The sequence below is a fragment of the Physeter macrocephalus genome, chromosome 20 (genome assembly GCF_002837175.3).
Source record: "Physeter macrocephalus isolate SW-GA chromosome 20, ASM283717v5, whole genome shotgun sequence".
Taxonomy (NCBI): domain Eukaryota; kingdom Metazoa; phylum Chordata; class Mammalia; order Artiodactyla; family Physeteridae; genus Physeter; species Physeter macrocephalus.
The window spans coordinates 1816521-1831619 of record NC_041233.1 but is presented as its reverse complement, the minus strand read 5'-3'; the positions used below and the strand labels follow the sequence as shown (position 1 = coordinate 1831619).

Genomic DNA, 15099 nt, shown 5'->3' with positions numbered 1-15099 from the left:
GACCAGGGCGAGGCCAGGATTACAAATATATCCATTTCAATAACAAAGACATGTAAATAATACTTTGTTATTTGTCACTGGAGAGCTGGTATGACAGGCTTGTTCACCTGTGAGAAACTGTCTCCTGAAATAAGGGATCCTACACAATTCATTTTTAAGGATGAAAAAACAGAAAATTCAAAGGAATGATTAAAAAGCTAGTTAGAAGAAAATATAAGAAAAAAATCAGACGCTATAGGGTAAATACTCAACTTATTTAAAATTCTTTGTGCTGTCAAAATAACTAAAACCCACCAGGAAAGAGTCTGATTTGCATTATGAGATCCACACCTGCCTTGAAATCAACGAATCTTCCTATACATATTTCTTTTCCAAATTTTAAATAGAAACTCCTCCTTCTCCCTCTATATGTGATAGTGTCTAAACACAATACATTTAGTTTGTTGTACACGGTTTTTCATCCCAAATATTAGTAAATATATCAAAGTGCACCTACTACGCAGAATTGGGGCTGATACTTGAAAGGCAGGAAGACAGAAAGAGGGCGTCGCTAGCCAGCGCCCACAGGACAGGTGCACCATACAGACCCAACGCAGCACACCATCACCCTGCAAAGTACATGTGACCACTACTGTTTCCATTGTACTAACTGGGCAGGTGAGACTTGGAAGTTAAACCAAAATGATGGAACCATGGGACTTCCCTGGTGGTCCCAGTGGTTAAGACTCTGCACTCCCAACGCAGGGGACCTGGGTTCGATCCCTGGTCAGGGAACTAGATCCCACATGCCGCAGCTGAGAGCCTCAACTAAAAAGATCCCTCACGTGGAAACGAAGATCCCGTGTGCCACAACTAAGACCCGGTGCAGCCAAATAAATAAATAAATATTAATTTAAAAAGAAGAGAAAGATGGAACCACAAGTCAAACCCAGGTCTCTCTCTTCCCAAAGCCGTGTTCCTTCCACTGTGGATGACAACGCACTCTGAAGTGGGTGGGGCAGCAACCAAGCACCAAAGGGCAGCCTCACGGAGCAGGTCCCCTTCCTTCCCCAGGGCACGCCCCCGCCCTGCCCCGGCCCAGTGCAGTCTGGGTGGAGGGCGTGGGGCCTCACGTGCTGCTGGAGGCAAAAGGCCCCAGGGATGCACGTGTGAAAATCTCTGCACTAAACTCCTAACATGAAGCCAGCTGGAGCTGCCGGCCTTGGTTCCCTTCTACCGCAACGCTGCTTCCCTGTAACTTCCACTCTCCGGAGTCTCAAATAAAAGGAAAACGACGAGCCTCTCTTCTGTGGCACCTCTTCAAATATTTGGGCATCATGATCCCACTTCGCCCTTCTCGGCCCTCCGTAAAAACATCCATTTATTTTAAGTGCTCCTCATCGGACGCTGTTTCCAGCCTCCTCCCCATCTGAGTCACCATCATCTGGACCGACTCGAATTTACGAGCATCTCTGAACACCCTGTGCCCAGAACAGAACGAAATATTGGAGGGGTGGGTGACAGCACGGAGGGCACTGGACGCTACCGGAATTGTTTTGGGAGCTATATTCTACTAACCCAGCTCAAAATCATGCTCTTTTAAGAGCTCCACTCCTTTTCCGGCTACTGACCTGATCTAAGTCCTCGGTTTTGCTTTCTCACTCATTGGAATGGGGGAAGGACAACAGAAGATTTGTTGTTTGGATTTTTTAAAAATTAATTCATTAATTAATGGCTGCATTGGGGCTTCGTTGCTGCATGCGCTTTCTCTAGTTGAGGCGAGTGGGGGCTGCTCTTCGTTGTGGTGCGCGGGCTTCTGGTTGTGGTGGCTTCTCATTGCGGAGCACGGGCTCTAGGCGTGCGGGCTTCAGTAGTTGCAGCACACGGGCTCAGTAGCTGTGGCTCGTGGGCTTTAGAGCGCAGGCTCAGTAGTTGTGGTGCACGGGCTTAGGTGCTCCGCGGCACATGGGATCTTCCCGGACCAGGGCTCAAACCCGTGTCCCCTGCATTGGCGGGCGGATTCTTAACCACTGAGCCACCAGGGAAGTCCCGGAAGATTTGTTTTTAATGTTGGCTATGGTGTAAGGGACAGGCGCCCTCCAGAAGACAACTTCGCAATTAATATAAAAACATCCTTAAACACATCTGTTGCCATTGGCCCTGCAATTTCACTTTTAGGAATTTACTTCAAGGAAATAATTAGGAACACACAAAGATTTATAAGGCTTACATATAAAGATACTGGCTGGAAACCTTGCATATGTCCTATACTATAGGAAAAGTTCCATAAGCTTATAGTAATGGATACATTGCTGTCATTTAAAATGTAGGAGATATTTAAGGACATGAAAAGGTGTTAATGCCATATTACCCTAGGAAGAAACAGGTAAAGAACAGTGTGGTATCTTACCTGTAAAAATCTCGATGTAAGCAGCTGGTAGGGGCTGCCTGCAGCCCTTGCTGAGCTGCCTCAGGAGGAAGGTGGAGGGGGCCCTCCAGGAGACTTGGGGAGAACCCCGAGGTGCTACTGTAGGAGAGAGGGGCATGTGTGGATAGACTTCCCAGTTATGCCCAAGGTCTTTGGCAATGTTACCCATCTAGTAGATGACTTGGATATTTTTTTCTAAGAATTCATGAGAAAACTGAACTTTGAAGGTGGGATAAAGTGGACAAGTGGACAGAGGGGCCCAAAGGCCCAGGAGCTGACTCAGAGATGGTGTCTAGGACTCGGGGCCCCCGGTGCTGGGCCCCGCACACCGAGAGGCTGCAGAGACAGCTCACCTTGGCCACGGGGGTGAGTGCACCCAGATGCACGCCCAGGACGAGGCTGGAGGAACCGCAGTAGGAGAAGAAGAGTGGTTATTTAGAGGTGGTCGAATTATGTGTGAATACTGCTTGCTTTTTCTGTTGTTGTTGTTAATTTATATTTTTGGCTGCGTTGGGTCTTCGTGGCCGCGCGTGGGCTTTCTCTAGTTGTGGCGAGCGGGGGCTACTCTTCATTGCGGTGCACGCGCTTCTCACTGGGGTGGCTTCTTGTTACAGAGCATGGGCTCTAGGTGCGTAGGCTTCGGTAGTTGTGGCTCACGGGCTCTAGGCGCACAGGCTTCAGTAGTTGTGGCTCACGGGCTCTAGAGTGCAGGCTCCGTAGTTGTGGTGCATGGGCTTAGTTGCTCCGCGGCATGTGGGATCTTCCCGGACCAGGGCTCGAACCCGTGTCCCCAGCATTGGCAGATGGATTCTTGACCACTGTGCCACCAGGAAGTCCACTGCTTGCTTTTGTGATGTTTCTCTCGGGATACTCAGAGGTACTTCTTTTCCTGGCAAGGACACTGTGCAGACCCCGGGGCCTCAGGCCCGGGTTGCAGGAGCCCTGTGGTGTTAGGGGCCCTCCCGCCCCCGGGCGTCACACGTGCTACCCAGGAGGATGCGCTCACAGCGTCCAGGTGCAGAGGCGAAGTGGAAGAGTGTTCAACCTTGAGAAGGAAGGAGACACTGACATACGCTACCTACCACACGGAGGAACCTTGAGGACGCTGCACCAATGGAAACAAGCCAGTCACAGGAGAACAAATACCGTGTGACTCTCCTGTGTGCGAGGTGCCTGGAGGAAAGCGGGGAAGTAGACAGTGGGCCAGGGGCTGGGGGCGGGGGGGAGTCAGTGTTTAATGGGGACAGAGTCTCAGTTTGGGAAGATGAGAAAGTTCTGGAGAGGGATGACGGTGATGGCTGCAGGACAAGGTGAATGCACTTAATGCCATTGAACTGTGTACTGGAAAATGGTTAAAATGGTAAATTTTATGTTATATATATTTTACCATAATTTTAAAAAAGCACAATGCTGCAACCCACAAAACCCCTCAGAAGGTAACAGGGAAGAAGAGCTAAATGGGACTCCACATTGGATCTGTTTCTTTGACTTTAGCCTTTGCTCTGCGCTGCTTTGGCTATTATAGTCATACATAATGGCCTGCCTCGGGGAACCCTGCCCACCTGCGGATGGCTGCAAGAAAGAAGAAACTAACACATCCCCTCTCCGAGGCTGGCCATTCCAGGAGGTGTTTTGCAAGATTGATGGCCCTTTTACTTTACTTCCTCATGCCCTCCCCCCTTTCTCTGTTCTCTAAAAGAAACTGGCATCCAGACCCCCATAAGATGGTTTTTCAGGGACACTAGTCTTTTCGGTCTGGTCTGCGAATAAAGTCGTATTCCTTGCCTCAATACCTCGTCTCTGATTCACTGGCAAGCAGAGCAAGCTTGCACTTGGTAACAAGAAGGGGGAGAGGTCGGGGAGCACTCCCCCCCAACCCTGCAGTGTTAGTATTGGAAAACCTGTTTGAGAAAATGTACAGTGGAAATTCTGGCCAATTCTATTCCAGGTCTTCTAACGACTCTGAAGCATCACTGGTTCAAGTCAAGTTGATCATATGGGCTGAATACACACACGGGTGGCTCACCTCCCCTCTCTTCCAACAGCCGGGAAGCAGAAGAGCTAAGCGTGGTGAGCATGAGAGACAACTCACAGCCCGATCTGAGCCCTGTTCCACACTCCGCCGTTCCCATTTCACTCACCTTTATGGGAACGGGAGCAATTTCTGTTCTGAGACATCAACTGTCTCAGGTGATGAAGCAGCGGCGGGGTGAAGACCCAGCCAAGGATGGGGGGACCTCCCGGAGCCCCAACACCTAATCAGGACTCTCCTTCCTCAACGCCCCCCCACCTGCTCTCTAAGGCTCACCCCCTCACACGAGATTCCCAGTGAACACGACGAGAACGACCCTGAGGTTTCATAAAGGCCAGGAGAAAATCTGCTCTCAAAGGCCTCGTCTCCTAAGGATGGGAGCTCCCTAGCTCCCTCCACCCACAGCCGCCCTCAAAGCCAGACCTCGGCCCTTCAAGCCCTGGCTGGCCTGTTCCTTCACCGGTCCTTCTGCATCACCACTACCCTGCCAACTGGTCTCACCAGTCAGATCAGAGATGCTGTGGAGACAAGAGGAGAGGATACAGGAGGGAGAGTTACGAGGAGAAACTGATTTTCAGACCCAAGAGCTTTTTTCTGCACCCAGGAAAAGAAAAGATAAAACTCATCTCCATCAGATAGATTTTCAAAAATAAAAAACTGACAAATAAATCCTCTATTTGAAACAACACTTTAAAAATCAGCATTGAAAAAAAAAATTCAGTGGTTCAAGCTGGAAAACATGATGCTGAATTAGAAACAGTAATCACGGAATCTAAGGGTAAACATCCTCCACCCTGGACCTGCAATGTGGAGCAAATGCTTTTGGTCATAGGGTTAGTGGTTAAAAAAGGTTGGAGGCCATTGCCTGGGGGCGTTACTGCTCTCTTATATCAGGCTGTCCATCAGCCAGTGGATTTCCTGGCCACTGGTCGACTCAGTGCTACCTCCTCCCATCCATACATCTACACATATCAGATACCCAACACCTAGAACACAGGAAGCCACTGAGTTCCTGAACAGCCTACTCACAGAGTGGAAAGTGCTGTGACCATGGTTCCTTGCAGACCACAGAATTCTGGCTGTGCCCATGATTCTTGGGGAAAATGTATTTCTTAACCACAACAAAATAGTTTCTAAAGGAAAAAAAATCATGTGCATGATGGCTGAGTAAGAAAAAAGGTTTCAACAAAAAAAAGAAGATAAAGTCCTTTAAAGGCGAAATAAAAGGACATGGTGCATTCATCAAAGGTTATTAGTAATAACTTAAAAAAGAGGAAAACCAGTACATCCCTATCTCTTTGAGGATAGGGAAATCAACCGTGTAACAGTTAAGAACATGAAAGCCCGGGTCAATGCCACATTGATTTTAACTATGGGGTCTGACTCTAAGTGGTCACGTCTAGGACATACCCTGAACATGGCTTCTCCCCCCCTCCCCACATATGCCTTAAAATTCAAGAGAACACTTGGTTTTGCTAATAGGAGACAACCCACAGGAAATCATCAATCCACACAGCAGAAGTACATCCTATTATTATAATAAAGAAACGCTTAAGAGCTAACTCTTCCCTTCAGATACGCTCCCCACTGCGCGGGTAATGCCTATCACATAGGAAGAACTGTGGCTCAGGGCTTCGGAATCGGGGGGAGGGAGGGGGCAGACCTAATGGAGACATCTAATGCACACACACGCTCCCAAGTCTAGTGCAGCTGGGACATGTGGAGGGTGTAACATAGGAGGGTATGGACTCCCTGGGCAGACGCTGTCCCTCCCCAAAAAGAAACGCTAACAATCAAACTCTCTGTCGCCATCAAAGCAAAATTTCATGAACTAACTTCCTGGTTCCAGTCCTGCATGTAAAGAGTCTGGAAGTCATCACTCCATCCCAACAAATAAAAAGCTGAACAAGCTGAAAAGTCAAGCCCTCTTAGATCCCTCAGAGAAGTGAGCTCACAGGGCCAACTGCTGCTCCCAGAACTGGGGAGACCAGCAGGTGAATACAGAGGGTCAAAATTTCTGGGTCAGCAAGTTCTGCAGGAGGTAGAGCAGGGGAGGGACCCAAGCTGCAGAATGAACCACCGGAGGCTCACTGTGGGCGAGCCCGATTGGTAAGAACTCCGGTGGGGGAGGCCCAGGGACCCCACAGTTCCGTGACTTTTACCCCTTCAGGCCTCCAGTAGCAGGGGGAAGGAGCCGTTCTGAAATAGCAGAAGCACTCTGTGTTAACAAGGCCAGCCCTCAAGAGAGCTAATCAACCCGGAGGAAGGGGAATGCCCGGCTCCGGGGGACTCTAACCATCCTGTCCCACCTGACTGGCAGGACAGCTGAGAAGCAGTTGTGAAGCTGACACCTGGGGCGAAGGCTCACTAGGAGACTGACACCTGCCACATAAGGACAGCACGCCTCCCCTCCCCCACACCTTAACAGCACATCACCAAAGGCCTGGTTACTGGGGTTCCTTTTACCTAGGACATCGTATCTGGGTTTCTAAGAAAAAAATTACAAGGCACACTAAAAGGCAAAAAGCATAGTGTGAAGAGACAAAGCAAGCACCAAAACCAGACTCAGATATGGCAGGATGTTGGAATTATCAGACCAGCAATTTAAAGCAACTATGATTACTACATTAAGAGCTCTAATGAAAAAAGTAGACAATATGGAAGGACAAATGAATACTGTAAGCAAAGAGACGAAAATTCTAAGGAAGGATTATAAAAAAATGCTAGGTTAAAAACACTAACAGAAATGAAGAATGAGTTTGAGGGGATCATTGGGAGACTGGCCGTGGCTGATGTGAGACCCTCACGGCTTGAGGCTATGACAATAGAAACTTCCCAAATAAAAAGCAAAGATTAAATAAAAAAGATTGAAAAAAAAAAAACCCAAGAAGTCCCATTTTTCTTATTCTTAATTGATCTAACAGATAACAGTTTGCTCAAAATAATAACAGCAACTGTGTATTTGATTCTGTATGCTTATATATATGAATGGCGTATGAAATAAATGACAGCAATGATACAAAGAATGAGAGGGAGAGATTCATAATATTTTGCTGTAAGACACTTGTGCTAACTGTGAAGCAGGACAGTGTTGTCTGAAGTTAGACTTGGATGAGCTGTGAAAAAAAAAAAAAAAAAAGGTAAGAAAGGGAGAAAATGGAATCATATAAAATGTTCAATTAAAACTACCAAAGGCAGGGACTTCCCTGGTAGCGCAGTGGTTAAGAATCCGCCTGCCAGTGCAGGGGACACAGGTTTGATCCCTGGTCCGGGAAGATCCCACATGCTGTGGAACAACTAGGGCCGGGCGCCACAACGACTGAGCGTGTGCACTAGAGTCCATGAGCCACAACTACTGAAGCCCATAAGCCCGTGCTCCTCAACAAGAGAAGCCACCGCAATAAGAAGCCCACGCACCTCAATGAAGAGTAGCCCCCACCCGCCGCAACTAGAGAAAGCCCACGTGCAGCAACGAAGACCCAACACAGCCATAAGTAAATAAAATTTATATTAAAAAAAAACTATAAAAGGCAGAAAAAGAGTGGAAGACAAAAGAACATAGAACAAGGGCAAGGAATAGAAAAGAATAACAAACATGGTAGACATTAATACCACTGTCAATGGTCTAAATACACCAATTAAAAGACAGAGATTGTCAGAATGGATCAAAAAACAAGACCCAACTAACTACCTGCTGTCTACAAGAATACCACTTTAAATATAAAGACACACATAGATGAAAAGTAAAGGGATGGCGAAAGAGATACCATTCTAATGCTAATCAAAAGATGGCAGAGGAGCTATATGAGCTTCAGACAGAACAAACTTCACAACAAGGAAAGTTATCAGGAATAAAGGCGGGCAATATGTAATGATACAGAGGTCAATTTGCCAAGATGACATAACAATCCTTAATGTGTATGTGCCTAACAAGAGCATTAAAACACATGAGATAAAAACTTAGAAACCTGCAAGGAGGAATAGATGAAGCCACTGTCATAGCTGGAGACTTCTCTCTCAGGAATGGACAGATCCAGCAGGCAGAAAATCAGTAAGGACAGAGGTGAACTCAACAACACCATCAACCAACTGGTGATATAACTGACATCTATAGACTACTTCATCCAACAGGAGAATACACATTCTTCCAAGCTCACATGGAACAGTCACCAAGAAAGACCACATCCTGGGCCACAAAACACACCTGAACACATTTAAAAGAACACAAATCATATAATATCTGCTTTAAGACCACAGTGAAAAGAGGGAAGAGATATGGGAACATATGTATATGTATAACTGAGTCACTTCGTTGTAAAGCAGAAACTAACACACCATTGTAAAGCAATTATACTCCAATAAAGATGTAAAAAAAAAAAAAGACCACAGTGGAACTAAAAATCAATATTGGAAAACCTCAAATTACTTAGACATTCAACAACATACTTATAAATAATGCACAGGTTAAGAACAAATCTTAAAGAAATTAAAAAATATTTTGAACCAAATAAGAATGAAAATACAACTTATTAAAATTTGTGTAATGCAGTGAGATCAGTGCTTGGCAGGAAACTGACAGCACTGAATACAATACGGAAAAGAAGAAAGACTTGAAATCAATCATCTAAGCTTCTACCTCAGAAAACTAGAAAAAGAAGAGCAGAATAAATCCTAAGTAAACAAAAAAAATAAATAATAAAAATCATAAACCTAAGAAATGGGAAAACCCCCTGAAAACTGGTTCTTTGAAAAGATTAATAAAATCAGTAAGCCTCTAGCCAGGCTAACTATGAAAAATAGATAGAAGATAGAAGTTAGAATATCAGAAATGAAAGAGGGGACATCAATACAGATCCCATGGACATTAAAAGGAGAATAAAGGAATACTATGAACACCTCTACGCCTGCAAATTTGATAACCTAGATGAATGGACCAATTTCTTGAAAGACAAAATCTCCATAACTAGGACAGGAAAAAATAGACAATTTCAACAGGGCTATATTTATTTTAAAAATTGAATCAACAATTATTAACCTCCAAAAACAAACAGCACCGGGCCCAGATGAGTTCATTGGTGAATTCTACCAAACATTTAAGGAAGAATTATACTAATTCTCTACAATCTCTTCCAGAAGATAGAAGCAGAGGGAACACTTCCTAACTTATCCTATTAGGCCAGCATTACCCTAATAACAAAACCAGACAAGAAAAGAAAACTATAAACCAACACTTCTTGTGAATATACATGCAAAAATCCTCAACAAAATATTGGCAAATTGAATCCAAAAATGTATAAAAAAGGACTGTACACCAAGACCAAGTAGGATTTATCCCAAGTATGCAAGTCTGGTTCAATATGAAAATTAATTAATGTAATCTCCCACATTAAGAAGTTAAAGAAGGAAAGTCACATGATCATACTAATAGATGCAGAAAAAGCATCTGACAAAATGCAACACTCATTCATGAATAAAAACTCTCAGCAAACTAGGACTAGAGGGGAAACATCCTCAACTTGATAAAGAGCATCTAAAAAACCCCTTCAGCTAACACCATATTTAATGGTGAGAAACTAAAAGCTTTCCTGCTAAGATCAGGAACAAGGCAAGGATGTCCTCCCTCATCTCCCCTTTTCAACATCATACTAGAAGTCCTAGCTAATGCAGGAAGGCAAGAAAAGGGAATGAAAGGTATAATACAGATTGGGAAGGAAGAAACAAAACTGTCTTTGTTTGCAGGTGATATGACTGTCTAGGTAGAAAATCTGAAAGAATCAACAAACAAAAAAATTCCTGGAACTGATAAGTAATTATAGCAATCCTTATTATAATTGGAGGGTACAAGTTAAATATACAAAAGTCAATTGCTTTCCTATATATGAAGAATGAACAAGTGGAATTTAAAATTAAAAGCACAATAACATTTACATTAGCATCCCCCAAATCAAAATACTTTGGTACAAGTCTAACAAAATAGGCAGAAAATATGTATGACTAAAACTATAAAACTCTGATGAAACAATTTTAAAAGAACTAAATAAATGGAGAGATATTCCATGTTCATGGATAGGAAGACTCAATATTGTCAAGATGTCAGTTCTTACTAACTTGATCTGTAGATTCAACACAATCCAAATCAAAATCCCAGCAAGCTATATTCTGTGGGTATCAACAAACTAATTCTAAAGTTTACATGAAAAGGCAAAACAAACAGCCAAACAAGAAAAGCCAACACAATACTGAAGTGAAAGAACAAGGTTGGAGGACTGACATTACTCAACTTCAAGACCAAATATAAATCTAAAGTAATCAAGACAACATAGTACTGGGGAAAGAACAGACAAATAGGTCTATGGAAGAGAAAACAGAGCCCAGAAATAGACCCACATAAATATAGTCAACTGACTTTTGACAAAGGAGCAAAGGCAACACAACGAAACCACCATGGCCTTTTCAACAAATAATACTGGAACAACTGGATATCCACATGCAAGAAGAAGAAAAAAAATCTAGATACAGACCTTACAACCAAATGGATCACAGACATAAATATGAAACACAAAATGATAAAACTCCTAGAAGACAACATAGGAAAAAAATCTAGGTAACCTTGGGTATAGCGATGACTTTTTAGGTACATTGAAGGTATAATCTACGAAAGAACTCATAAAGCTAAACTTCATTAAATTAAAACTTTCTGCTCTGGGAAGGACACTGTCAAGAGAATAAGAAGACAAGCCACAGACTGAGGGAAAATATTTGCAATCACACATCTGATAAAGGACTATTATCCAAAATACTCAAAGAACTCTTAAAAGTCAACAATAAGAAAAGGAGCAACCTGATAAAAACGTGGACAGAAGACCTGAACGGACACTTCCACAAAGTTTTACAGATTAGGGAATTGCAAAATAAAACATCAATAAGCTACCACTTCCAAACTATTAGAAGGGCCACAATAAAAAAAAAAACAAAAAAAAAACACTGTGACAATACCAATTGCTGGTGAGGATGTGGAGCAAAATGAACTCTAATTCATTGCTGGTGGGAGTGCAAAATGGTGCAGCCACTTTGGAAGATAGTTTGGCAGTTTCTTATAAATATAAATGTATTCCTACCATATGATCCAGCAGTGGCACTCCTTGTATTTACCCAAATGAATCGAAAACTTATGTCCACACAAAAAAACTGCACACAGATGTTTACAGCAGCTTTATTCATAACTGCCAAAACTTGGAAGCCACCAAGATATCCTCTGTAGGTGAATGGATAAAAAAAATTGTGATATATCCAGACAACAGAATACAATTCAGCAATAAAAACAAAAGTGCTACCAAGCCATGAAAAGACATAGATTAACGCTCAATGCATGTTACTAAGTGGAAGAAGTCAGTCTGAAAAGGCTACCTCTGATCTGATTCCAATTATGCGACATTTTGGAAAAGGCAAAAACCAGGGAGACAGTAAAAGGATCAGTGGTTGCCAGGCATTGGGAGAAGAAGGGATGAATAGGCAGAGCACAAAGGATTTTTAGGTCAGTGAAACTACTCTGTAGGATACCATAGTGGTGAATTCATGTCACTGAATATACAACACCATGAGTGGGTCCTAATGTAAACTATGGACGCTGGGTGATGATAATGCATCAGTGTTGGTTCACCGATTGTAACAAATGTCCCATCTCGTGCGAGATGTTGATAGTGGTGGAGTCTGTGCACGGGGAGGGGGCGGGGGGGTCTATGGAAAACTCTGTACTTTCTGCTCAATTTTGCTGCGATCCTAAAACTGCTCTAAAAAAAAAAAGTCTGTTAAAAAAAACAAAAATCTGTGAACCGATACATCCCATCCTGTATTTTTTAGTTTATTCTACTGATATTTTTTCTTCCAAGAAATTTTTGTCACCTCCCAGTAAACTCATTTCACCACCCACTAAGGGCTTGAAGGAAGACAGCAAAACATTGCTCTAGGGCAGTGTCTCCAGCTGCCCTATGAAGTGCATTCCCTACCCCACAGGCGATACACTCCAGATGCCACATTCAGCTCATTCACAGTTAGTGGGCAAGACAGGTCCCCACCACCCACCGGCAGCCCAAGGCTGGCCTGGCCCTGGGAGCGGCTGCAGTACCTGGAGGGAGGGTCTCCATGCTTTGTGCTTTCTCATCCCCGTTGCTGTGATGAAGGTCTTTCTTTTTAATTGGGTCAATGTCATTCCAGTCCTCCTGGGGGAGCAAAGACACCAAATGAGTCGACAGGTTCCTGGAGCCCACCTTCATTCATCCGGTCAATAAACAATGAGTCCTCCCATCCGGAGGACTGCACCCCAGACCTGCTCAGTGGTGGAGACCCAAGGACAGAAGTGACTCTGTCCAAGTTCTTGGCGAGAACTTTCCAAGGAAGGACCTGCGTTTCTCCATTTTTTATGTGTATCACTTATCTATGGAAAGAAATACTCTGGAAACTCCCTGCGCTTTGAGGATCTGGGAGGGTGGGGAAGGGAGATAGGGAAACTGGATTAAATAAGAGAATTCAATAGTGGTTAAATCAAAGCCATTACAATAAGGGTGGCTCTCCAGGCGCCTTCTATGGCTGAAGGGCACCTTAGGACCAGAGTCTCCCTCAGGGCCATTGAGCCCTGCTCAGAGGTTGTTAAACGATTCCTTTCATCCCACTGAATAACAGCGGAGGAAGGGCAAAGGATGGCGGAGGCTCCGCTCCTCTAGAAGGGCTGCCAGTGGAAAAGAGCTGCAAAGTAAGGGCTTAATGTAAAACCAGAAGAAGAGAGACGCTCTGGCAGAATTTATTCAACTCATCTGCACGAACAATTTAATCTATCAACATGAATCAAACAACCCCATGACCACAGAGCTAAATATATTTTTCAACCACTTGGGATCTGATTTCTGTGAATACAATAAGAAAGGTTTCTGTATATAACCCCAATCAGAAATACCCCACAGCTAGTAATTTTCCCACACAGACTTTGGTGGGCCAAGCCCTGTCAACTGGCCATTTCCCCAGCAGATGCTATTAGGATGTTGGCGGCCTTAGGTCCCCTCCCTCAGGGGAGACCCAACCAGTTCTGCTCAGGTTTGTTCCACTAGCATTCCTCCAACCAGCATGGGATGCGTGACCGCTGGCTGGGGACATTCTGGCTCTTAACGATGTGAGCGACACCTGCAGGAGGCGTTAATTCTCAGGGGCTATAGGCCAAATCAGACATCTTTTTCCCAAAGGCAACTTGCTCTGCCAATAATCTGCATTTTTACTCAAAAAGTAGAGTAATTAAAGAGAAACGGCCTAAGACTCCTCTGGAGGCCAGCTTTTCCTTCAGTTGCTTCTGAGGTGAAGTGAAGCTGGTTTATCCCCTCAAGGCCACCATCGGGATGATGGGTGGGCCATCATGATGGATGACTCCCTGTAGACACAGTGCAGGTCAGGAACGCCCTGCACCTGGGCACCTGGGTGCTCCTAGCCCACCCGGGCAACCTGTCACAAGGCCTTCTCAGGCTTTCAAGGGGCCCAGGTGCTCTGACTTTTGAAGAGCCTAGCCCACATTGTAACAAATGTATTAAAATGCATCTGTATCCCAATTTAAATACTTTTTGCTGCGAAAAAAATTTTTTGAATTGTTAATTTGGCTTTTGAGATGACTTGGTTATAAATAATCTTTCAATTTACTATTGGCAAAGATTTCCAGGCAATCTTGGCACCTGCAACGGAGTGAGAGAATCTGACCTACTCTCTGCCTTCATGATATAAAGAAACGTGCGAACACTAAATCCAGCAAGTAGTGAAGTTAGCAGAGTCACACTGGGTAGACTTCTAATTAAGCTTATTAATTTTTATTTTGCAGCTTGCTTGTAACATTTTGTGGCTAAGAACTTTTTCCCTCAGGCATCTGGCCTACTACACACACTGGCTAATGGATCACACCATTTAACCGTGTACTTGAATAAAATCGAAAGTGAATGAAAAAAAAAAAGTGAACATTGCTGGTGTGGCCACCGCACTGTAATATTCACCAAATCAAAATCTGTAAGTAAATCATCAATGTTTTCTTAGAAAATAAATGTCTCCTTCTTCCCACAAACAAAACTGACTAATCCATATGTAACACTTCCTAACCCGTCTCCCCGCCACACACTCCCTGGGACAATGAACCGAGCCCACCATAAAACTAAGGCCGAGGATGAGGACCTACTATATAACGAGGGCACCGCAAAGTCCCAGTAGGCAACATGGTGCTAAGTGCTATTTATGAATGCCTACTATGCACCAGGCACTGTACAAAGATACTTTTTCATCCTGGCAACAAGCCTGCCATTTTATAATTCCTATCTTACAGTGGGGACACAGAAGATCAGAGAGGTTACGCAAATTGTCCAGGTTACACAGTGGGCAAGCAGCTCGAGTTGGCCCTTTATAAATCAGGATGGGGATGGCAGCCCAGGGCTCAGTTTGAACCAAGTTACAAGAGTCTGATTCTCACAATGTCATAAAAATCCAAGAATACGTTTCTAGGGAGTCATCCACAAAGGACTGTTTTGTTTTGGACTCCAAGTCAAAAAGTGCAAATCACCATGTTCACTACCAATTCCCAGAGTAGGAGGAGGAAGAGGAGGAAGAGGAGGAGGAGGGGTAGGGGGAGGAGGGGGAGGAG

General features: G+C 44.2%; 1 protein-coding gene across 1 annotated transcript in view; it reads right to left on the bottom strand.

The window, feature by feature from the left end:
- Positions 1-15099, bottom strand: part of GALNT2 (polypeptide N-acetylgalactosaminyltransferase 2) — a 184142-nt gene that overhangs the window by 73943 nt on the left and 95100 nt on the right. Inside the window, exon 2 of the mRNA XM_024117061.3 lies at positions 12565-12658. Within this exon, the coding sequence (XP_023972829.1) occupies positions 12565-12658 (94 nt within the window). The remainder of the gene's footprint in view (positions 1-12564; positions 12659-15099) is intronic.